This window comes from Chelonoidis abingdonii, chromosome 5 (assembly GCF_003597395.2).
Source record: "Chelonoidis abingdonii isolate Lonesome George chromosome 5, CheloAbing_2.0, whole genome shotgun sequence".
Taxonomy (NCBI): Eukaryota; Metazoa; Chordata; order Testudines; family Testudinidae; genus Chelonoidis; species Chelonoidis abingdonii.
In genome coordinates this window covers 138,890,894-138,915,502 of record NC_133773.1, presented here as the reverse complement: position 1 = coordinate 138,915,502, position 24,609 = coordinate 138,890,894, and the positions used below count along the sequence as shown (strand labels likewise).

At 49.9% G+C, this 24,609-nt stretch overlaps 1 protein-coding gene across 2 annotated transcripts in view; it reads left to right on the top strand.

The window, feature by feature from the left end:
* MAVS (mitochondrial antiviral signaling protein) overlaps positions 1-24,320 on the top strand; it is a 66,487-nt gene extending 42,167 nt beyond the window's left edge. For both annotated transcript variants that reach the window (XM_032766174.2, XM_032766175.2), the window contains exons 3-7: positions 2,079-2,253; positions 4,414-4,700; positions 5,593-6,625; positions 9,202-9,548; positions 11,324-24,320. In XM_032766174.2, coding sequence (XP_032622065.1) covers positions 2,079-2,253; positions 4,414-4,700; positions 5,593-6,625; positions 9,202-9,548; positions 11,324-12,163 — 2,682 coding nt within the window. In that variant the 3' untranslated portion in view covers positions 12,164-24,320. The remainder of the gene's footprint in view (positions 1-2,078; positions 2,254-4,413; positions 4,701-5,592; positions 6,626-9,201; positions 9,549-11,323) is intronic.
* Positions 24,321-24,609: the final 289 nt, after the last annotated feature.

Genomic DNA, 24,609 nt, shown 5'->3' with positions numbered 1-24,609 from the left:
CATAGCCGAGAGACAGACAAAAGACTCCGACCCCCAAAAATTCCCTCCCTGACTTTGAAAAAATCCGGTTTTCTGATTGGTCCTCTGGTCAGGTGTGTGGTTCCCTTTGTTAACCCTTTACAGGTAAAAGAAACATTAACCCTTAGCTATCTATTTATGACACCTGCAGACGCGGCAGGTAAACAAACTGGTCCATCCTGCCAGGAGCTTTCCCTACACAAGGAGCGACCCAAGTTTGGGAAACACTGCTAGATCAAAGCTTAGAACACCAGTGTACGAATAGTTGGGAAGAACAAATAGAAAACAACAAGCTAGACTGCTCTAAATTCCTGGCCAGAACTATCAGCCCCGACAGGCTGGGGATCGAACCTGTAACCTCCAGAGCTAGAACTATGAACTGCTACAGCTTGAGTTAAAGAATCGAGTCTCTCATGAACTAGACTCACACCCTGTATGGTGCAAGCAGAGAGACGGGACACATAATGCATGCTGACCAGTGGGTTACACTGCCAGATCCCTCATCACAGGGTGAGGTGCAGAACTAAGGCAACCTCTTGCCAGATACAGAATTGGTGGCTACAAACTAGAGGTGGATACTGGGAGGTATAAAGCCCAGTCCAAACCCAGAAGAAGTAGCCATGCAGCCAGTGGGACACTGATGCCAGAATCATAACTAGGAGGGAGCACAATACAGGCTCAGAGATTTTTTTTAAATATTGAAAAGTGGAGAGGGGTGGGAGTGGGGATGGGAGACTGAGATGGCATCATGTTACCTAACATGAAATGCCCCCATCCTGGGCAGGACACCTGAGAAGTCCTGTCTTGTTTTTAAGGAGTTTCTCTCTCTGTGTGTGGATTGTGTTGCCAGTAAAGAAGCATTCTTGGCTTGAGCTCTGTGTGTGGTAAGAAAGAGGGAGAAAACCACTATGTGTGGGAGTCTTTTGTGGCAGCTGCGTCTATAGCTGCTGCTGCTCATTCAGTCTCCGCCTAGTTAGAGCAGGGAGCTGCTTTCTGCAGCCTGGGCTCTCTGTCTGCATCTCGGGGACAGGCTCTGCCTGAGGCACGGTTGCAGGTAACCAACCAGTGCACCCTGCTGGTTAAGAATAGCCCATGGAATTAGGAAACCTAGGAATTGCCAGACTGGATCAGGTGCTTCTCGTCCCTATCTTGCCTCTGACTTCGAGGAGCACCAGCTGGTTCTGAGGAAGATGCAAGAACCCTGCAGGGAGCAGAGGTGGGATAGTCTGTCCCCGCAGAAAGGTCTCCTCCTGAGCCCTAATAGTGATCGGCTTAAACTGTGAAGTATGAGGGTTAATATATTTTTAGGCTTGTGGCCACCGCAGCTCATGGAAACTATGGTCTTGGCATGCAATTCTCTATTCTGACTAGCAGGTGGGCTGCTGAGCCTTAGTCACTGATCCCTGCCCCCACCCCAAATACCTTGAAAGGTAAAGGGGGAGCCGTACAGCAGGGTTTGAAAAATAGTGCCTCTTGCTGCCCCCCCTTCCTTACTCTGTTCCCTCCTCCCTCCCCAACTGAATCTCTGCTCCTCCTGCTCTCCAGCCTTGGCTTGCTCCTGGCTTTCGCCTGCTCCAACATCCAGAGCTCCCACTGGCTGTAGTCCTCCCGATAGAGAGGTGGGATGTAGGGTACAACATGGAGGGTGCTTGAAGTTGTGTGAGTTGTAAATGCTTCCAGCCTCCTGCTCTGTCATCCCCCCTTTTTGAGCATCCCACTCCTGTCCTGTGGCATCTCTGCTTGTCCTGTCTCTGTGCAGATCCAGTAATGTGTTACCATCCTGCCTTGCAATTCACCTTGCTGCTTGACTACGGGACCACCTCCTAGTGCACAACACAGAACTCTGCCAAACTGCACCGCGATTTCATGATGGGGCCTCGCCTCCCTGGAGCTTCATCTCGCACCGAGCAACCCTGCCAGCTGACTCCTGGCCAAATTCCTCTGCCTCGGCAGGACCCCAGGTGCTGAGCTCCCAAGAGCTTTGTCTGACTCCTGCTGGGACTGATGAAACCCCCCGTAGCCGGCCCCTTTCTCAGTGTTCTCTCCCTGCTGATTTTTAGGAAGAGATAGAAGCCTATGACGACAGGAAAGGGAACGAGCACGCTGTGTGGAAGCTCTTCGACTACTTGAAATGCAGGAGTGGCTGGGTGAAGGAGCTGATCGAGGCGCTCAGGAAGAACAGGCACCATGATCTCGCAGACAGGGTTCAGTGCGAGTATGATGCTCACCAAGTCTGTAAGTTGCCTTGCAGTACCTGTCCCTTAGTACCTGCTGCGCTCTCTTAGCTGCCTGGCCCTGGGGCGCTCTCTAGCATCACCACGGTATCTCAACGCCTTGCAGTCTTGACTGTGAGGTAGGGCAGGGCTGTTATCCCCCAGGTCCAGGGGGCCAGGTTGTCAGAGGGGTCTAAAGCTGCCAGCAGATACCTCGAAGCTGGTTTCAGCACCAAACTCTCATTGAAATCGAATAAACACCTGAGGATCTGGCCCTAAGTGACTTGCCCAGGTCACACTGGCAATCTGTGGCCAAGCTGGGATTTGAACTCTGGTCTCCCAAGGCCCAGCCTAGTGCTGGGAATGGGTGATGGATCACTTGATGATCACCTGTTCTGTTCATTCCCTCTGAGGCACCTGGTATTGGCCACTGTTGGAAGATGCTGGGCTAGATGGACCTTTGGTCTGACCCAGTATGGCTGGTCTTATGTTCTAACCACTGGGCAATCCTTCCTCCATTGAAACAATGCTGTTTCTTTCCCATTTCCTGGAAGTTTCTTTGGTGCTATCACTGCTGTCATTAGGAGGGTGTATGTTCTAAGTGTACAACCCTAATCAATGGTAGAGACCGGCGCCAGTAACAAAGCCTGACTCCTCCATCCCTCCTGCCCGCAGGGTTAATAAATTAAGCCCAGCCTTACCCCTCTCCCGACCCACCTCCTTCTTGAAAGCTTGGTGATGCTTCTGCTCTGGAAGTCAGCAGGTCCCGGTTGTGCTAGCAGGTTCCAAAGCTGAGGGCTTCTCCTCAGAAACAGCACCTGCCCCTTCCCCTTGTTAAAACCTGCGGGCTGCTGGCTCCAGCCCCTTGGTTGATCTCATCTGCAGTGGCACCGCCCAAAGAGAGGGGCAGGAAGCCGGCATCCCAAATCACTGAGGTTGAATCCCACATGTAGAATTGCAGGGCACAGGGATAAGGTAACTACTGTAGCTTTGTGCTGAGGTTTCTGAATGGCCTGAAGGTGCAGCCTCATGTTGTCCGCTTTGCGGTAATTCAGACTTGAGGTGACAAAGACCTGCATAACTGTAGCGAGGTCTGGCCCCCCTTCAAGCAGGTTGTGACTTTTCCTTCCAACTGCGTGGGACAACTGGAGAGCCAATGAGACTCATCCTCAGCTTTCAGACTGGTGTCACAAACATCCGTCAAACTCCCTCAGTGCAGGGAGCAGCAATAAACCTCATCAGGTCTTGTGACTGCCTCGGCCAACCTACAAGCGCTTGCTCGTGGGCTAACTCTTAACCTTGCGGGCTTGTCCAAACCTCCATCTCTGCTAGGCATAGGGTAAATGGCACTGTCACACACCAGTGGGTTGGGTAAGATGGGGAGAGAACCCTGAGCATCATCCACATAGAAAATATGGCCTCTGGGTCCTTCACGTACTAGCAAGTCCATGTTGGATGAGCAGCGTGGTAGAATGGGACCTTATGAAGGCAGAGGAGTTCAGTGCAGGATCAGTGCTTGGCTCTGGTGCTTAAGCTAACGGTCCCTTCCAGGGACAAATGGGAGAGGTCTGGTGGCAATAAGGTCACCTTCTGGAATCCACCTGTGCGCGCCACAGCCTGGCTTTGAGCTTCTGGAGATGCTGCAAGCCCCTCTGCTCACCTGGAGCGGTGCCTGGCTGATCAGTGAGGGGGTGGAGGCTAACTTGAGAGAGGATTCTGCAGGAGGTCAATAGTTCTTGGTTTCTCTGGAGGTGATCTGTGCCCTGCCCTGCATATCGATTGTATTTGAACTCATATCTTTCTGTAATGAGCCAGGGCTTGGTGTGCCAGACGGATCTAAATGCTCCGTAGCCTAGGTGAGATGAGGTGGGGTCTCAGCCCGGTTGCTAGGGGATGTGTTCATTTCACAGGAAGTGCTGTCACAGTGACAACAACTGTTCATTGACTGTCTCAGCTGAGAGCTGGGGCGTGAAATGAGCCATGGAGAGTGAAAACTGCTCTCTCCCTCATAGGACACACCTCTGAATGACGGTACCTTTGTTGGCAGTGCCTGGTTTCCCTCTGATTAGACAGAACGCTTTCCCTCTAGGGCCACTCCAGTGCCAAAGTCAGCCCCTGCGGGTACTCCTCATCTCCCATATTACTGATCACTTTGAATATTCTGTGCTCACTCTTCCTTCAGGTCCTCGGAGCAAGGCACCACTTCCTGCTGTGAATAACTCTCCACGCAGCTACACGTCGGTTTGCTCTCAGATGCCACCACTGACTGCTAATCCTGATCCTTGGTGTGCTGGCCCCACCTTTGCGAACACTCCTCACATGCCTGCATTGCCTAGGCAGCCAGCAAGTCTCCCAGGGTCTGGCGCACCCCTGCCTCCCCAGACTAATCCGTCTGGAGCGGAAAGCTGCCATGACCTGGGGGAATACAGTACTCCTGTGCAAGAAATGGAGCCGATGGCAAAGCAAAAGGTTTGTTGGTCTCTGAGAGAGTGTCCTGTGGCACCAGATTTCTTGGGTTTGGTTGACAAGAACCTGACTCTTAAAACTGGGCCGAGTTCCTACCTGTGTCCCAGCCCCCCTGTGCTGTTCTGACTGCTCAAAGGGGCTAGAAGGCAGCCAGATCTGGCTGCCCTGCAGGGTGCGGGAGCACTCAGGTGGCACATTGCCAGCAGCCCTGGCTCCTGCACTGCTCCCATTCCAGCCAAAGCAGATGCGCTTCAGCCTGGTGCACGTGGTCCAGAGATTCAGGGTGTTACAGTCAGCTGTCTGATACCCACCTTTGCCATGGGCTTGATAGATTAGGGGCCAGAAGGCAGTCTGGCCCCTTCTCTCTCTCTCTCTCTCTCTCTCTCCCTGGCTGGTGCTGCCATTGCTCCAGCCATGGAGAAGTGGCTGCAGCATGTGCCGGGTACCCTGTCAGTCATGTTCTCTCTCCGGATGTAGCTGTTCCATTCTGCATGCCCCAGCACACGGCAATTCCCTCTGGTTAAAAGTGACCTCGGTGCTAGGGAAGTGCTGGATTGTCACCCCCTAATTCCCACAGGCCTTGAGGCAGGGGGGGAACCCAGAGCGACTCCCTTCAAGGCTGAGGAGGAAAGCTAGTCCCCATCTCCATTCGGTCCATGCTTCTCTTGAGTTCAGCAACCAGAGTAAAACACCCCCTCCCAGCCTGTCGACCCGGGCTTAGTTGTAGCGGCAGCGCTGTGGAGAGAGGAGTTTGGACGCCAGGGCTCTGTCTCCTTCAGAACACAAGGCCTGGGGGTCTGTCTGTCCCGCACCTTACATAAGGGAGCCCCCGTCTCAATTTGGGTCGAGAGAATAACTCTCTTATGGTTTAAACACATCTTGGTTTTCCTTTCAGGTTACAGAAGGTGCCCTGACCCCATGGAGGGAAGCTCTGAGTTCCCAACCCACTGAGAACGCAGCACTAGCTGATCTCAGGGCATCACAGGAAGGCAGTAACCATGGAGATGGTCTGGCCCCAGCAGCAGTCAGTTTTTCTTCTGGATCACCAGCGGGACACCTGCTGGCTTCTGGGGCGGTTCCCAGAGAGGAGGTGGAAGTGGATCAGCCAAGCAGACCAGTACCCGACCCGAGAGGACGGAGTCAGGACTGGGCTGGCCGCCAGCAGCATCCGGTCTGTGTGAGCGGTGGGTATTTTGGGAACATGAACCACCTGAACGTTGGGAACAGCAGAAAGACATCCATGCCTGGAGAGCCTGTTCTGAGAGGGGAGCCGGCCACCGCTCCTAGCCCAGAGGATTTCAAGAACCAGCCAGAAGAGGTTTACTATTCTTCTTTTGAGCGCACTCCCCTGGCTTCCAGTGCCAACAGAGCTGTCCACGGAGATGGGCAAAAGCCTGGAGATTCGCTCCACGAACAGAAGATTCGGGCTTTGCAGGGTTACGAGAATGGGAATCTGACGAGCAGCATGGTGGATGTTCGTGACCCTGTCCTCCTGCAGACCCAGTTTGATGCAGAGCAGAAACGTGCCCAGGGGCAGAGAGACCATGGCGAAGAGAGGGATGCATTTCCCCTACACCAAATCAGAGATTCTGCACAAAGCACACACAGTTATGGTGATGTGGAAGCCATCAAAGGAAGGGCTGACTCTAGTCCTGCGATCGGATCACTGCCTGCCTCTCAAACAATGAGCACAATCCCCACGGACCTCAGTGAGGATGTGACTGCTCATGATTTGGGAGCATTACATCTCGGCACAATACGCTCGGCCAGCTCCTCTGAAAAATTGGCTTCAGGCCCCTCCACTGGACCTTCCCAGGGGATCCCTGAGCAGAACCCAGATAGCGGCATCAATTCCCACTGTGGTGGACAATTGGGAGAGTGCCTAGCAGATACCCTGAGAGTTGCCAGTGGACTGGCAAACAGGAGGGGTAAGAGCTTTCCCCCCTCAGTATTCACACAGGGGCATTTTAGTCTGCTCCTGCTGCAAAGAGGGCAGCATCTTCAATACCAAGGATGAGCTGGGGACATTGAAACCTGTGATCAAAATTGCACTGGCTTTCAGCTGCAGTGTCTGTATAGCCACTGGCTTCTCCTACTCCCAAGCAGAATTTGTTGGAGGTGGGGTGGGGAGGTACAGTTAGAGGTGCATCCAACTCAATGCAAGGCTGTTCTTGGTATTGTGGCACTTCCCTCCACGTGAAACTGGCTGGCCCACTCGCTGGCTAAAAGCAGCCAAAGCTGGATTCCTCACAGCTCATCAACGCTGTGGTGGGCCAGGGCCAAGGCCAATTCACAGCCCTCCTCCCCTCAGAGCCTGGGCCCCAGGCAAAAGTAACTTGTTAGTACAATTTCCCTGTACGAAACAGATGTACACCCAGAACTGAGGGAGTGTCTCTTGGCCTAGTTACACACCTGAGACTTAGGCCTGGTTTGTCAATAGGTTTGCCAGGGGAAAAAACAGACCACATCTGGTGACACCACCTGAGACCAAGCCAGATTTGGCTATCTTGGGCTGAGTTTCGATTTGGGTTTGACCTTGGAGACTTAGAGTAGAGGGGTGTTGACCTCCCATGAACCAAAACCAGAAAATGGCTCCCCATGAACCCCTGCAAAGTGGAGATGCTGGTTGTAACAAGAGAGTGAATGTGACTGTTGCTGTCTGTACCAACCCAGCTGACATTTTTACAAAGACTCTCCCCAGTGGTAGGTCCACATTGTAGAGTTGTGTTGCGCACCAGAGCACTGAGAGAGATAGAACCAAGAGAGAGCCCCCAGCAGTCTGGTCAATCCAGCTGCTCCCTGTGGCCCAGGTCAAAGGGCCAACCACCTTGCTCAGAGCCTGAAGGTACTAGAGAGATGAGTTTGGGAGCCAGCACGCTGAGCAGCTTCATCAGCATGGGGGGGTAGAAAAGAAAGCTATAAGCTGGAGCCCTTACCACCTTTCAGTGGGGGAGGATGGGGAGTGAAGGGTGGGGCTTTGCGTGGTGTTGGCAGCAGATGGATGTTACTGAGGATGCTGTGTAGCATTCCCAGTAATCTGTCTACCTGGAATTGACCAAACCTCTTAGCTCAGATTATAGTACAATGGAGGTTACTAAATGCCTGACCTGTGTCCATTCCTTAGTGTCTCTCATTAGACCAGCTGTTCTCAAACTGTGGGTCAGGACCCCAAAGTGGGTCATGACCCCAATTTTAGTGGGGTCACCAGGGCTGACTTAGACTTGCTGGGGCCCAAGGGCTTGGACTTTGCCCCCCTAGGGTGGCAGGACTTGGGTGGGTTCAGGCTTCGGTCCCCACTGCTGAGGTCCTGTAGTAATTTTTGTTGTCAGAAGGGGGTCACAGTGCAGTGAAGTTTGAGAACCCCTGCGTTAGACCCATCACCCTGTGCCCCACAGTCACACTCCAGTTCTCCTTCATGGGCTTGCTCCAAAGCTCTCTGAAGTCACTGGGGGCATGTAGATGGGCGGACTCACCCCGGCGGTGCCTCCTGCTGGTGTCTTCCAGGAATTAGCTTGATTCAGCTCTGGAGCGCCCTCTGCAGGCCGGTGATCCACCTGTCCTCTGGCCCCCATGTCCCTCCCTGGACCCGGTGGCCTCTTTCCTGGGGTGCTGTCCCGTAGCAGTAACCCCTTTCTCTCAGTCTTAGGGTCTCCCCTCCCTGGGGAACCCCCCACCTACTATCCCCACCTTGCCTCAGTATATGGCTACCGCCAGTCATTGTCTAGCCCCACACCCAGGGGCAGACTGCAGTAGCAGCCTATTCATCACTGGCAAGGAGGGTTGGGACCTGCTGCCTTGGCCTATCCCTGGGCTGCCCCCTGCAACCCTCAGTACCTATTAGCCCAATGCTAGGCCGCAGCCTGGGGCTTTCCAGGCTGGAGCTCCCCAGCCCTGCTTCACTCAGGTACCTTGTGTCTAGCTCCCTGCAGCCAGGCCCTTCTCACTCTATAGCTAGAGAGAGACTCCTGAGCCCCTGGCTCCCGCCCTCTTTATATAGGTCAGCTGTGGCCTGATTGAGGTGTGGCCTAGCTGCAGCCACTTCCCAATCAGCCCAGCTTAGTAGCTGCTTTCTCCAGCCACAGCCCGCCCCTCCCCCCCGGGCTGTTTTTAACCCTTCAGGGCAGGCGCAGGGGTCTACCCTGCTACAGGGCATCTTTCCATTGACATCAGGGCCCTTTGGCTCAGACCCCTGCTGTGAACATGGTTTGTTAACAATGCACTTCATGTTTGGCAGGCCTAATGCAGAATGCCCTGCTCTTCTCCTTTTTTTTGTTTGGAGCAGGTGTAACATTTTCCCCCTGTACAAGAAAACCAAGAAACATGGCTTCATAAAGAGGCACCAGATAAGAGAGACTCCTTCTACCCTGGAGACCACCCCCTCCCTTGACCTGGGACTTGCCCATTGTTAATAGTGAAATATTGTGTGTGGGGTTGGGGGGAGCGTACAACTCTCATTCCTTTCACACATCCTGATTAATACACATTGTGCCTTGTTCCCCTCCAGATCCTCAAAGCAAAGTCCAGATCCCAACTCCTGCACCTCACGTGCTATGCCCAGCTTTGACTCCTGGGCCCAACAACGTTCTTCCAACTGGTTCCCCCATTCATCCCGGTACGACTAACATTAACAGAGTTCTCAAGCTCTCCAATGCAATGCCTCCTGTGGAATTCCCTGACCTTAGTGGCTTCTCCTCTACTGCTGTGATTCCACCTAGTTCGCGTGCATTGCCTTCTGACCCATCATGGCCAGCGTTCAACAGCGACCTGGGTGAGCTGAAATCTCCCATCCAAGAGCACGAACTGCCAGCGAGAGAGACAGACCGCAGCAGCAGCTCCATGCCAGAGGAGAACGTAGGTTGTCATGTGTGTTGGGGGTGTGTTCCCCTTGATCTTGTTGTACACAACGCCCCCAAATGGTCTTGTGCTGCCCGAGCTGCTGTTTCCCGCAGAACCGTAGCCTATCAGAGAGACCCTGTCAAACAAACTCCTTTTAGCCTGGACCCTTTCTGCAGGTTTTTTTTCTCTCTCCATTCTCCTTGCCCTGTCCCAGAGCTTTGTTTAAGCCGAGTCAGGTTCTAATGGTAGAATCAGGCAGCACAGTTCATAATCGTGGCTATGAAGGGCCTGAGCCCAAGCCCACTGAAGTTGGTGGAAAGACTCTCATGCCCCAAAGATTGGCAAAGCCTATTTTGTAGGTCACCTAATCTATCCCTTGGCACAGGGGAGTAAACAACATTGCATACTGTAGTGACTTGTACAGTCTTCTGTGTCCAAAATGATGGGGCCTCCCCCACTTCCCTTGGTGGGTAGATCTCACAGTTAGGAAGCTTCTCCTTCGACAGCCTGGAATTTCATCTTAGCTTCATCCCAACTCTCCTGGTTAGACTCCTGTGCATTGCACTGAATACTTCCCCTCCTACCTTGGTGGTTACAATTTGCAAATGCTTGTTGGCTCAAGTGTCGAACCTCCCTCCTGGCTGTGCCCAGGGCCTTTTCTACCTTTGGAAGTGGCCCTGATAGCAGCCGTTGGTGTGGCTGCCATGGGGCAAGACCTTATTTGCAGACAAGGGAAGTGGAAATTTGCCCCAGCCAAGCTGCCCGTTAACTCTTCTCCCCTTTGTTTGTAAATCAGTCCCTTCAGCCTCGTGTTTATTTTAGTGGCTAGTGTCCGTCCCGTCCCCCCCAGTTTATCTACTCTTCTTCCATCTTTTCCTCACCCTCCTCATCCCAAAGGGTCTTCCAGAGCCCAGATAACCTCCTCTCCCCATACCTCCAGCCAAGAGGAGCTAGCTATGACCTGTGTTCCCTGTAAGCTGTGCACTTGGGCGACCGCACAGGAGAGATTCAAATGCTGCCCAGCTGATTAGCAGAGCGTGCACAGCAGGCAGCTTGTGTTCAGGTGCCGCCCCCCCCCCCCCCAGTTCGTTCCCTCCTGCAGTTGCTCCCAGGACCCTCCTGCTGGCTGTATAGAGTGGGGGTGGGAGGAGGAGGATGCTGATGTCTGGGTGTCCCCCTCCCCCAGCCCCTGTATCCCATCTCCGCAGAGCAGGGCAGAGGGGACAGCCTGACTCAGGAGACCTCAGAGTGTTCAGTGAGTGTCTTAAAGAGACAGTGCATGGCTTTCCCCAGCAGCCCACCCCCCCCACTTTAATTATTATTGGCACTTCCTGCAATGCACATATATTCTCTGTAATTTTAGCCTTTCAAAGTGTGTTGTTTTAGTGTTTTGACTGGTCTATGCATTTCGTAATTTTTATTTCTCTTACACTTAAATGTAATTCTTTGAGTAGTGAGTTCTATAATGCCTAACCTGTCCTGGCTGGAGTAATTATCCCTATTGTAACTTTTTAAAAATATATATTATTTCTACTGGTGGCGCAGATCCACACATACCTCGGTGCACATAAAATTTATTCTGCACATGCATGGAAAAAATTAGAGGGAACATTGGCTACAACCCCTCCTTCTGAGTCACGCAGTGTTGGGAGGGATTGATGTTAGCCTAGGGGCAGACTGAAGCTGGGTTTGCAGCACTCAGCCCTGAAGCAGGAGGTCGGGTGCCAGCAGTGCTTCCAGTGACATGCGTCAGTTTGTGTCTAACTAGCCCCTGTTGTTGTCTCTTGAAGGCAAATCAAGTGCCAAAGGCCCCTGCTCCGAGTGTGACCCGAACCAGTCCAGGGATCCCTGGGAACATAGCTGGCACCACCGCGAGGGAGGCAGAGTGGGAGACCCAAAACACCTTGCCAGACCCTCCTGGGGGCTGCCAAACATTCTACAATGAGCTGGATGAAGAGGTGGAGTTCAGCAAACCAGGCGTGCTAATCTCCACTGGAGGCGTGGAGAAGCCAGCCAAAAGGCAACCAGAGTCATCCGAGACAAATGTCCAATATTCTGGGAGGTCTGATCGCTTCATCTTCAGCGGCGAGTGCTCTCAGGACACCAGTCCCCTAATGATAAGCGAATCCAGCAGTGCCTGTTCCAATTCCGGCAGAGCCCAGAGGAATCAGCCTGAAGAGAATCACTACTCCTCTCGCTCTGACCACCGCCCCCCAGCTTGGGCTGCCAGCAGTGGCCCAAGAAGAGATGAGGCTACCAAAACCAGCAGAGCCTCCCTTCTGCCAGAGAGCAGCAGCACCTGGGACAGCACAGCTGTGGGAACTCATGAAGTCCATGTGGTTGAGTATCCTAGTGCTGATTTGCAGGAGGCTCCCGACTTGAGGGTTATAGCCAGTGCCTATGAAAACCCATCTCCAGCCAGTTCTGGCTCCCTCAGGAGGCTCTCCAGATATTCCAACTTTCCTTGGAATTCAGAAGCCCCGCCAGAAAGTTCCCCCCAGAACGATAACAGGCTAAGGCAAGACAGTGATGGGACATCCTTTCCCTTGAAGGACTATATACTTCCAGCTGCCGTTGCTGCTTTCACTTCTGTTGTGGCTTTCCTATTCTATAAGCATCTGCGGAATTAGGAGTCGAGCAGAGTGGAGAGATTGTAGAGCATCACTTTGTTCAGCCACAAAGTCAACAGTAAACTTCATGCTTAGCTTTCTCTTACATGGGCATTTTAACTGGCATACTTAAGACTAGTCTGGAGGGTAGAATTTCGAATGCACTATTCAGTCTTCTTTGGAAATGAGGCATGAGGCCCAGATGCCTGACCCCCTTTTGCTCTTCTCCATACTTGTCACCAGTTGCCTTTTCATATACTTTCCTTCTCCTGCTGCACCTCAACCCTCAATGCAAGCCATCGCTGATGGACCCTTACTTGAGGCAGTGAAATTCGCAAACCCTTCCACAGATGCTCATTATCTACACCTGTCTGTGGGCCAGTGCAGTGGAAGGGGGTACCAAAGAGACAGGTGGAGGCTTTCTACAAGAGAGAGCATGTTGTCCTGTGAATCACAGGATTCCTACTGCCAGCTCTGAGAGAAGGAGTTCCGTTTCCTTGCAGAATCTGAAGTGTATGAACATCAAGAAAGCACAGCTGGTCTCTGCTGCTAGGTTTCACCCAACTTTAAAATCCTGGTGCATGGAGAGGGGCTGGGCACTGTCTCCTGTGCAGGTACCTGACCAGGGATACTAGCTTGAACTCAAACGTGGTCCATTGAGGGCTCTTCTGGCTTTCTCCTCCAGCCGTGCCTCGTGATGGGGTCTGTGTTCACTCCCCCCTTCCTTCTTGCCATGTGTTTGTGTATGACTGACTGGAACCGCAATTCAGGATCATCTGCTCTCACTGAGTTGAATAGCTGTGCTGCTGGTACAACTATTCACTCACGGCAGGGCTAGCATGAGGCCTGTTTACCAGTCAGATCCCACTGGCATCTACGCCGTTTGCATTGGGGTGAATTTGACCCTTCGCTTATACCTCACTGGCTTGAATCCAGACCAGATCAGTAACTTGGTTGTTAACATCTAATGCCTTTTCAGTGCCCTGTGTGAAATGAGCAGGATCTGAAGATTTCCTGCTCAACAAGTAACCAAGTTACAAAAATCCCACAGCTGGTCCCACTGATGGCAGTCCTAGCTGAGAGGCCCTGGTTTAAAATGGAGGTTAAACTACCATTCTGTATGCCTACCCGGGGGGACCCTCCAGCTTTGAGGCAGCGAGGGGAAATTTGCACTGCAGCTTCCATGCTGTATCTGTTCTGTGACTAAGTAGAAAGGTCAAATTGACTGTCACCTTTCACTAGCACTAAATTCTCTCCCCATGCCTGCAGGGGACACCATTAATCTTGTAGTTTTCCTTTCTCCTCTGAGAATACATTTCCCATACCTGTCATGCGGCATAGCCTTAGTCAGAGCATGGGATTACATGCAAATGCAGGCATTGCCTGTTGCAGTACTAGGCCTCCAAATTGTCTGGGCATAGCTTTACTGTAGAATCGGGCTTTAAGTGGAAATTGGGGGGTGGGAATTAAGTAGTTTGAGAGAGCTCAGCCACAATCATGGCGATAGTAATGTATGTAACTAGGCTGTAGGTCAATTGACGCAACTGTCCAGCAGGATTCAAGGAACAGAGAATCTCTCCAGCTTCACTGCTCTAGCAAGGATGAGGTTTGCCCCTTTTCCTGTTGCATTATCTCAGTAGTTTTGCTAATGAGTAGGGCCACGATTTTGGCAAGGGTATTTTATTGAAAGTCACAAGCAGGATATGGGACATAAACAATAAATCATGGCTATGTATTCAGGGCAAGCATTAAGGCATAGTAACAGGGCAATTGCCTGGAGCCTGCAAAGCTAAGTTACAGGTGGTGGGGCTCAGGCTTTAGCTTCAGTGAAATTTTGAGGAAGTTGCAGAGGTCTCATAAAAATCACAGAATCCGTGACTGACTCAAAGCTTACTAATGAGAAATCAGCACTATGGTAGCGTGGCCATTTATGTGAAACTCCCCAGGTGTCAATGCTGCAAATGCTCAGGACCCGACAGTGTTCCCTGTTTCTTGCCTGACATGAAGATCATGTTATGGTAAAGTTTTATAATAAGCACAAAAGCCAGGAAATTCAGATTTAGACTTCCCAGAGCAGCTGTGTCTAATCCTGGTTTTGACACTGACAACCTCTGTGGCAAGTCACTTTACCTTGCAATTTGAATTTCTCCCATCTGCAGCATGAGGATAATAAGGTGTACCAACCGCAAAAGCGGGCTTGAGGATCAATTACCTGTAGTCTGGAAGCGTTACGTGGGTCAGTTCCTCAGCTGGTATAAATCAGCGTTGCCCCATTGCCTTGGGGCTATCCATAGATTACACAACACATTTTTTTGTTATTGTCAAGACCCCCTTACTCCTTGTAACAAACATGGAAAATTAAGGACCTAATGCATTAAGTAATTTATGGACAGACCCTTGACTGCATTGTCATTAATGGAGCCTTGTGAAGGAGTGACCGACTGGCTGGTGTGCATAGGAGAGTTTGTTCCTCTGATGCCCCCTGTCAGCAGCCTCTATTGCTGTTGGGCGGTCCACTTCCTCCCATGACTTAGCCCTCTGGACAGGTCACGTTCAGTCATACTCCTTTCAGGGTACCAAAACCACAGGCCCCCAGACATACCCACTATCTTCAGGCCCCCTTTCTGTGCTCATGTCCTTAAGCCTTCTGCTGGGGTCCTCAAAATGGAAACAAGTCAAACAGTACTAACTCAGCTGTCTCCAGCCCATGCGTGCTTACTGTGTTGGTTCCTCACTAACTCCTCTTTCATCTCAGCACAGCGAGAGACTTCACCTTCTGCAGCGTCTATTCACTTCTATCCCACCACTGGGATTTCCTGTCCCCCTGCAGCCTTCCTGACATCCTCACCCTTCCAGGCCTTTTCTCTCTTCCTGCAGGACCTGCCACTGGGGTGTGCCCTGCTCAACACCTGCCAGACGTACCCCTTCCCGAGGTGCACCCAGACAATGCTAAATGAGGCCTTTGCTTCTTTGATCTTTTCCAGGGTTCTGTTCACTTGGGGGCGGGAGTAGAGGTTTGCACCATCATCACAGCCCTAGACCAGCCCTGTGTGATAATCCTGTTTACACCAGCTAGGATCTGTGCCATTAGCGTTAAAGTCTTGCCGAAAATAAACACAATATTGTAAACACAACAAGGAGCCCTTGTGGCACCTTAGAGACTAACAAATTTATTTGGGCATCAGCTTTCGTAGGCTAAAACCCACTTCATCAGATGCAGGGGGTGAAAAATACAGTAAGCAGAATATATACTCTAGCACATAAAAAGATGGGAGTTGCCTTACCAAGTTTGGGGTCAGTGCTAACAAGCCAATTCAATTAAGGTGGAAGTGGTCTGTTCTCAATAGTTGACAAGACGGGGTGAATACCAAGGGAGGGAATATTACTTGTGTGGTGCTAACGAGGCCAATGCAAACAAGGTGGTCCATTTCCAACAGCTGACAAGAAGGTGAGAGTATCAGCAGAGGGAAAAGTATTTTTTGTAGTGACCCAGCCACACCCAGTCTTTATTCAGGCCTACTTTGATGGTGTCCAGTTTGCAAATTAATTCCAGTTCTGCAGTTTCTTGTTGGAGTCTGGTTTTGAAGATTTTTGTTGAAGAACTGCCACTTTTAAGTCTGTTATTGAGTGTCCAGAGAGATTGAAGTGCTCTTCCACTGGTTTCTGAATGTTACAATTCTTGATGTCTGATTTGTGTTCATTTATTCTTTTGCGTAGAGACTGTCTGGTTTGGCCTATGTCTCTACGCAAAAGAATAAATGGACACAAATCAAACATCAAGTATTGTAACATTCAGAAAACAGTCGGAGAGCACTTCAGTCTCCCTGGACAATCAATAACAGACTTAAAAGTGGCAGTTCTTCAACAAAAATCTTCAAAAACAAACTCCAACGAGAAACTGCAGAACTGGAATTAATTTGCAAACTGGACACCATCAAGTTAGGTCTGAATAAAGACTGGGAGTGGATGGGTCACTACAAAAAGTACTTTTCCCTCTGCTGATACTCACACCTTCTTGTCAACTGTTGGAAATGGACCACCTTGATGGCATTGGCCTCGTTAGCACCACACAAGTAATCTACCCTCCCTTAGTATTCACTGCTTCTTGTCAACTATTGAGAATAGCAGCAAAGAGTCCTGTGGCACCTTATAGACTAACAGACATATTGGAGCATGAGCTTTCGTGGGTGAATACCCACTTTGTCGGATGGATGTCTGTTGAGAAAAGGCCACTTCCACCTTAATTGAATTGGCTTGTTAGCCCTGACCCCACACTTGGTAAGGCAACTCCCATCTTTTCATGTGCTAGAGTATATATTCTGCTTACTGTACTTTTCATTCCCTGCATCTGATGAAGTGGGTTTTAGCCCACAAAAGCTTATGCCTGAATAAATTAGTTAGTCTCTAAGGTGCCATAAGGACTCCTCATTGTTTTTGCTGATACAGACTAACACAGCTACTGTTTGAAACCTGACACAATATTGTGTTAGCATTTGCACCAACTTTTTCATACCTAGTTGTTTGTCTCTATATTATGGGAGTGCTTAGAGTACTACGTCAAGCCTGGGCCGTGTAGTGCTGGGAACTGTGCCTAGGTCTGCTCCAAAGAGCTTATAGGGTGTATTTTTGTTAAAATAATATTTAATGCAGAAATGGGATGTTTAGGAGTTGCCTCCAGTTGAGGTTTCATGGTAGATGGATGCTGCAGCAAATTGCATGCTGGGATGCTGCACCAGGAAGGTAGACCTCACCAAGCCATGTCACAGAAGTGTTATGGAATCTGAAGGAAGGAGCATTCAGCCCTGTGCCTGTAGTCCACTACACTAGGCTGCAATTCCCCCTATGCACTGTGCTGCAACACCCTATTCCAGTGGTTCTCAACCTTGGGTCTGGGGGCCACGAGCAGGTTTAAGGGGTCCACCAAGCAGGGCCGCCATTACACTTCCTGACACCCCACCACGAGGGGCTGAAGCCTGGGGCCCCAAGCCCCATCACCCAGGGCTGAAGTCAAATTCTGAGCAACTTAGCTTTGTGGGGATCTTCGTGGCATGGGGCACTGGGCAGTTGCCCTGCTTGCTACCCCTGGCTTTTATATGCAGAAAAACAGTTGTGGCACAGGTGGGCTGTGGAATTTTTATAGCATGGGGGGGAGGGGGTCAGAAAGAAAAAGGTTGAAAACCTCTGCCTGATTTCATCCCAAAACACACTGGGCTTCTAAATTGTGTGTCCAGCATGAGGCTCTGCATGGAGAGATGCTGGTTCCAAGATGGTGTTCACAGCTAACTATGTACCTTGTGGGACAGAGCCTCTTCCACTCCTTAACTGAACCTGTTCAACCCGTAAATAATCTAGCAGTAAAACTGAAGATCAGATTGGTTCTCTTGACAGATGAATGCAGTAAGAACTGTAGAGCACTTAAGATCACATCAGTTCCTGTGAGGTTGACAACTTCTAGTCAGAGCCAAAAGATGCAAAGGATATAAGGGTGCAAAAAATACCCACAACAAAATCCACAACTTTGTAATCATTGATGAATGGATGAAAAATTAAAATGCGTAAATGATTTTTCTCCTCCCCCGTTCGTATGCTCAGTGTAGGAATTTGCAGGCCAATAGTTCTCTTTGCTGTAAAAAACAAAAACCCACAGACAGCCCCCCAAGTTATTAGCATTTTTGAAGAGTCTGTTCTGCATTTATATGGTGGAACTTTTCCTCCCATTTTGCAGTTTACCCTCCTAACTGAGGCTAATACAGTCCTGTAGTTATTTTATGTGCAGCTGGCTTCCAGCTAAGAGAACTTACTACAAAGACAGCTTCCAGTCCAGAGCCTGCTTCTGGCTCTGAACCTGCATGGTTGAGCGGCCTCAACTCTCAGTGACTTCCATGAGAGTTGAACGTACTGTACTCAGTACCACACAAGATCAGACTTTGAGGCAGTTTCTGTGTTGGAAGCAGTCTATGGGGAAAGTTCTGTCCACTGAAAACTAGCTTCAGTTAGGAGGGTGAACTCTGCAGAGTGGGAGAAAAAATCTGCTGTGTGAACACATAATAGGCTTTTAAAAAATACTAATAACTTGCACGTTGGTTTTAATTTTTTCCTCAACAAGCCAGCAAAGAGGGGAGCAATTCAGTACGTAAAATCTATGTGCTTGGAGATGGAGGAGGTAACCTGTTCCCAAGCCTAGAATAGGAACTCCTGAGCTCTCATCCCACCTGTGACAATGATTCCCCTTTGGCCATGGGCAAGTCACTTAACTTCCGTGCCTCACTTTCCCCATCTATATAATGGGGATATTTACTTGCCCACCTCATGGGGTGAAGGAGGATTAATTCCTGGGCCAAATTCTATGAATGGAGTTTGGGGAGGGAGTTTAAGTCTCAGAATGTGGGGCCTAATGTCTGGAAGACAACAGTCCCAGTGTAAGCATTAAGCACATCTGGGCATGAAACAAACAGTTTTATGCCATGTTTATGAGTCTTGTTAGTTACAAGCCCTGTCCTAGCAGAGTTCATAAACCCTGTAAATATTATGCAAACATTGCCAGACTGGCTCCAGCCCCAGCTGAGGTTGTCATGAGAGTGGGCACTTGCCATCGAGGCCTGGCCTCTAGTCAGACTCCTAGTGTCTAGCCCGTCAGGCGGGGAGTGTCTTTTACCTCACTAGTCCAACAGGAACCTGTCTGTGGCCACCAATGGAACAGTCCTTCAGCCACTGTGCAGCTGGAGTTCTGGTTCACCTCTTCTTTGCTCAGGCCTCCTTGTCGCCCCTCGCTAGGGGGACCACCTGTCCTGAATTGGGCAGGACAGGCCCAAAATGTACATTTCAAGTCCTGGTCCCAGGATGAATGGGTCTGGGACATTTGTCCCGGATTCCCTGTGGCGCTGCTCCATGCCTGCCTGAGGCTCACGGGCTGCAGCAGCCTCTTCCCAAGGGGGGCTGAGGTGGGCGTTAGCCCCCACCACGAAGCCCTGCCCCGTGCTCCTCTTCCCACCCTCACCCCCGAGGTCCCACCCCTGGCCAGGCCAGAAGCCGGAGCCAAGCAGTAGTAAGAGCTGCACAGGGAGCCCAGGCCACTGTGGGGAGCCTGGGACCCTTCACCTGCCCTGGGCAGCGCACCCTGGAGGGCAGGGACACAAGCAGGGGGCTGCTGTTGGGTATCCCAGCACCCCACCCAGAGCAGATGGAGGGTCCCGGGCTCCCTTGGCCGCTCTTACCGTGGCCTTACTCTGGCTTCCAGCCTAGCCAGGGGGCAGGGCCTTGGGAAAGAGGAAGAGCTGGGGCAGGGCTACAGATGGGGGTGGGGCTCCTGCATGTGTTCCCGTTTTTGCATTTTGAAAGGGTGGTCACCCTACCCCTCAGCAGGGCCAGCGCTTCCATTTAGGCAACCTAGGCGGTCGCCTAGGGCACCAGGATTTGGGAGGGCAGCATTTTGCGGCTCTCGGCGGCAATTCGATAGCGAGGGGTCCTTCCACGCTCCGGGTCTTTGGCGGCAATTCTGCGGCGGGTCCTTCACTTCCCCGACTCAGAATTGCTGCCAACGACAGGGAGCGCAGAAGGACCCCTGCCTAGGGCACCAAAAACCCTGGCGCCGCTTCTGCCCCTCAGCCATCACCCTCTCTTCCAGACCCTTGTCCCACAGGGACTAACATCCCCTTGTCTGAATCCTTTTCCTTCAGGGCTCTGCTGCCCAGGGACATTTGCTCCCCTTGCAGCCCAGCACCCCTTGAGTCCTAGCCACTCTTTCTGGGGCATTCTCATTCCCTGCAGCACAACTACCGTCCGTCCCAGCTCCTCTTTCAGGGAGGGTCCACTGACCAGGGTCCTCCCTTTCCCCTGCAGTTTCAGCTACCTTCAGTCCTAGCTTCCCTCTCTCACTGCTATTTCCCCCTTTTGAAGCCCCAGCCCTTCCTCTTTCTAGCCTTATGTGCCTCTTTAACCAAGTGATAGTCATCAAATAGATAAAGCCTTTCAACTGATCCTCATGGGCCAATTATTATTCAGTTCTCCTTTATTAGCGCTGGCCCAGGCTACCTGCCTCCCCCATCTCCAGATGACAGGACAGGGTCCTTTGAAAGGGAGTCACATCACCCCGTGACAGGGAACGATGTGTGTGGATGTGTGGAAACACACCCAGGTTAACATTACAACATTATGTTGTAGCCATAACCTTTTCATTTCCTGATCTGAGTGCTGAACATTGTATCCTTAGGGCTTGTCCATATGGGGACACTCCAAAAAGTGAATCTGAATTAACTAAATGTGAATTTAAAGCGTTAAACCGCATTAAACTCCTGTGTAGACACGCTCATTCAGAATTCGTGACCTTAAGTCAGTTTAGCTTAATTCCCTTTGAAATTAATTTTCCTGAAATCCTTGTGTAAGCGGTCGTCAGCTTTACACAGACCTGTTGGTTTGTATTTTAACTCTCTAAAGCCACATCTACAGTATAATATTATGACTTAAGTTATGTCAGCATACAGCTGTCATGGTAATTACATCACTTGTGCGTGTCCAGATTACACTCCTTGTGTCAGCACTGTTCATCCTCACCAGGAGCACTTGCACCGATTGAACTGGCAGTGTGGGGCATTGTGGGATGGCTTCTGAAAACCGGCAACAGTCAATGTAAGCAATGCAGTGTCTACACTGACACTGCGTCAACCTAACTACATCGACATTAACGCTACACCGCTTGTGGAGGTGGAGTTATTAAAGTGATGTAGCAGGCGAGTTACGGTGGCGGGAGCAAAATTTTAATATAGACACTTATAGAGTGAGGTTGACCTAAGCTGCCTTGCATCAACCTAACTCTGTAGTCTAGACCAGGGCTAGGAACTGGCTTGTTGGTCCCTAGTACAGATGGGATGCAGTCGCATAGCCCCAGAATGCTGGGTACTGGTAAGAGACGTCACTAGTATATTCCTACCGGTGCTGAGTGGAAAATGATGTCTGGGATTGGAAATTCTGTAATCCTTTGACTTGTTTATAATCCTGTGATGGTCTGTTCTCCCCTTACATGTGCATGTGACTCCCCATTGAGTCTAATGTCAGTTACACATGCACTACATGGCAGGGAGGACAGACCCTGCTGGATCCTGCTATGCTTTGGTAAGAGAAGATGGAGAAGAAGCCTCTTAGGGAGCTTCTTTGTATGGTTTAAACAGCAGGGCAGGTTCTCTGCAGAGCACGCCAGAGAGTGTCAAGCCAGGGGGACTGACTCCCGTTCTGAGAGACACACTATGTGCCCAAGAGGGCTTAGGGTGCCATTTAAGGGTCTGGCCCCTCAGCGTGCATGCTCTAGCATGCCATTCATGCAAGCTAACACAGGGCAAATGCTGTTCCTTTTTAAGGAAACAAAGTGCATCACTCCTACCGCCACCCTCTTGTGCACATATTCACCACTTCCCTCTTGCATGGTAATCCTTCCCGACTCAGCAGGATTCCAGAGTTGATGATGCACCACCAGTGTCCCACTTCCCTTAACCAGTCAGGGATGCATTTGGCTCTTCAGCAACACCATTGAGATGATACCAAAAAGAGACTTCAACAATGAGAGCTATGGGGGAGTGGCTACCATTATATCATTCCCAGTGGGTGTCTACACTGCAGTAAAACACCCACAGCTTGCCCGTGGCAGCTGACTCGGGCTGCGGAGCTATAAACCTGGAGAGTAGATACTTGGCCCTGAGGGTATGTCTATACTGTAGTTAGACACCCACGGTTGGTCCGGGGCTGCTGACTCGGGCTCATGGGGCTCGGACTATGGGGCTGTTTATTTGCAGTGTAGACGTTCAGACTCAGGCTAGAGCCCAGGCTCTAGGACCCTGTGAGGTGGGAGGGTCCCAGAGATCAGGCTGCAGCAGACAACAAACATCTACACTGCAATTAAACAGCCCCTTAGTCTGAGGCTGCAAGCCCAAGTCAGCTGACACAGACCAGGCACAGGTGTCTAATTGCAGCGTAGACACACCTTGTGACCCCTCTGAGGGGGGAGTGTCCCAGAGCCCGGGCTCCAGCCTGAGTCCAAATGTCTACTATGCAGTTTTGTAGCCCCACAGCCTGAGCCCCGTGAGCCCCCGTCGGCTAGCCACAGGTATTTTCTTGCAGTGCAGACATACCCAATGTGTCAATGCTGGGAATAATCAGACATGAGGTTCCTTTTATATTCTGTGCCTTTAGGAGGCATCTGGCAATAATGAGCTCTGCTAACCAGTTAATGTTCATCAAATGACAGACATTGACTTTCACACGTATAGGTGTGGTCAGAAAAATGACTGTAAAAAATTACTTGCCATATGGGTCAGCTTTTCAAAGATATTGGGTGCTTAAAGATGCAGATGAATGCCTCGGGATTTTCCAAATCACCCTTCTCCATCTTTAGGCACCTAGTTACCTTTGAAAATCTGGCCCAAGAGCTTAGTCACCATGCTGCTCATTTTGTCCCTAGTGTTTTTGGACTCATGGCTGCTTTACTTAGTCACAGAGGCTTTTTGGTCTGTAATTTTGTTGTTTAATCTTGTTAACACTGCAGCCGATACAGCTTGGTGGGAGGGTGAGCTGGAGTCTATTCTGACTCATGCATCAACAGAATTGCCAGTCTACAAATCACAGATGGAATTTAGTTAATTCTGCAGATGATACTCAAGCCAGAAAAAGCCCAGCTTGACTTTTAGATCCCAGGCTGAGTTTGTAGGTCTGGCAGTTAGGAAACCTTCTCTTTACACAGAAACAGCATGCTTTTCAGTCAAGTGATTGAGACAATAAAAATGGAACCCCACAATGCTTTTTTAAAAAAAAATCCAAATAGTCACTTTTCAGAGTAGAACCAGGCTTATTAATTCTTTGCACGTCTGTAGTGCCTCTTTGAAGGTCTCAGTGCACTTTCCAAATATGAAGGCATTCAGCCTCACATCAGTCTGTAAGGTAGGAAGCTATTATCCCACTTCAAAGATGGGAAAACTAAAGCTGTGAATTGCCCAAAATCACACAGCTGGTCAGTGGCAGAAGTGGGAAGAGAACCCAGGAGTCCAGACTCCCAGCTCCATTCTCTAATAAACAATAGTTCCTGAGTGGTTCCTTTAAGTTTAAATCAGATTTTTTTTCTAGAGAAAAAAGTTTGATACTGACCTTTGGCTTCATTGACAGACAGCCTGAAAGCTTCAATTGTGACCAGAGATCTAAAGCCCGTTCTGTTACACAGCTGTGTAGTAAACACAAGAGTCTTTTTATGTGGAAGGATGTTAGTGGAACATCTGCAAAGTAATGTGTACATAATGGGTGTCCCTAAGTAGTAACTATCATTTATTACTATTGTTTATTTGTTCCCAATAGGCTGTACAAAATGCTAGGCACTGTACAGATAATCAGTAGGGCAGAGTCCCAGTCCTTGAGAACTTAAGATCTAAACGTGCAGTACTGTACTACAGAAGGTGCATACTATTGGCTACACCCAAAGCACTGTCCATCCAAATCAGACCTAGCAGTAACACCAATTGAAGGTCTGGGGCTAGCATCTAATCTGGTGTAAATCAGCAACACTTTTATGAAGTTAATAGAGCAGCGCTGATTTATACAAGCTCAGCTTTGGCCCTTTGAAAATGGTTCCGAAATTTTCTCCCAAGGCTTCTGTCCCTAACTCTGCTGAGTTATCACTGAAAGTCTGGGTTGTTGGGTTTTTTTGTTATTTTTAGAAAGAAGGAGTTGAACGGAAAGAGGCCAATTCATTGGGAAGACAGATGGAAATCATTTGAGATCACCAGGATACTTGTTAATTATAAAACAGAGACAGAGTATTTTTCCTGTTTAATCAGATGCTTTTACCATGTTGTGTAGTAAGTGTGGAGCACATGTGTATCTTCATATGTTTACTTTCCAACACAATTCTCAGCATGTACGTGGAATGGCTAGCAAGCTGGACCACTAACAGATTGGTCATACCAAGCAGTGGCCTATTCAAAGTTTTGCTTCTGTGCTCTCTTGTAATTGTTTTGTTCTGTGCTGTGTAGTAATGATTTGTACACATTTATTTTCACATGGTAAAGTTTTCTATGAAATGGTCAGTTTGTGGCATCTGCTTACATTATGAAATTGCACATACCTTGTTTTTATGGTGTGATATTTTAGTCTTTCAATCATGGTCCTTTTAAAATAAAGATCAGATGCACCTGCAAAGTGAAAAGCCATGGTTTCACTGTTCCCTAAACCTTTTGTGAAGCATTTTGTAGGCAAGGTCATAAAATTATTTCTCAAATCAAACTCAAGTTGTGGATATGGTATATGTGTTACTAAATCCGGGAGGAGTAAATCTGGCTTTTGAAGCACATGTAGAACAAAGACATTTGTAAGAGGTTCTAGCATGGAAGTTAGAAATGGAGAAGTCCTCTAATCTATGCTTGTAGGATCAGCAGAAAACAGTGCGAGACCTGTACCTCTTTCAAGCAGACAGAGTCGTTCAGAAGACAGGCATA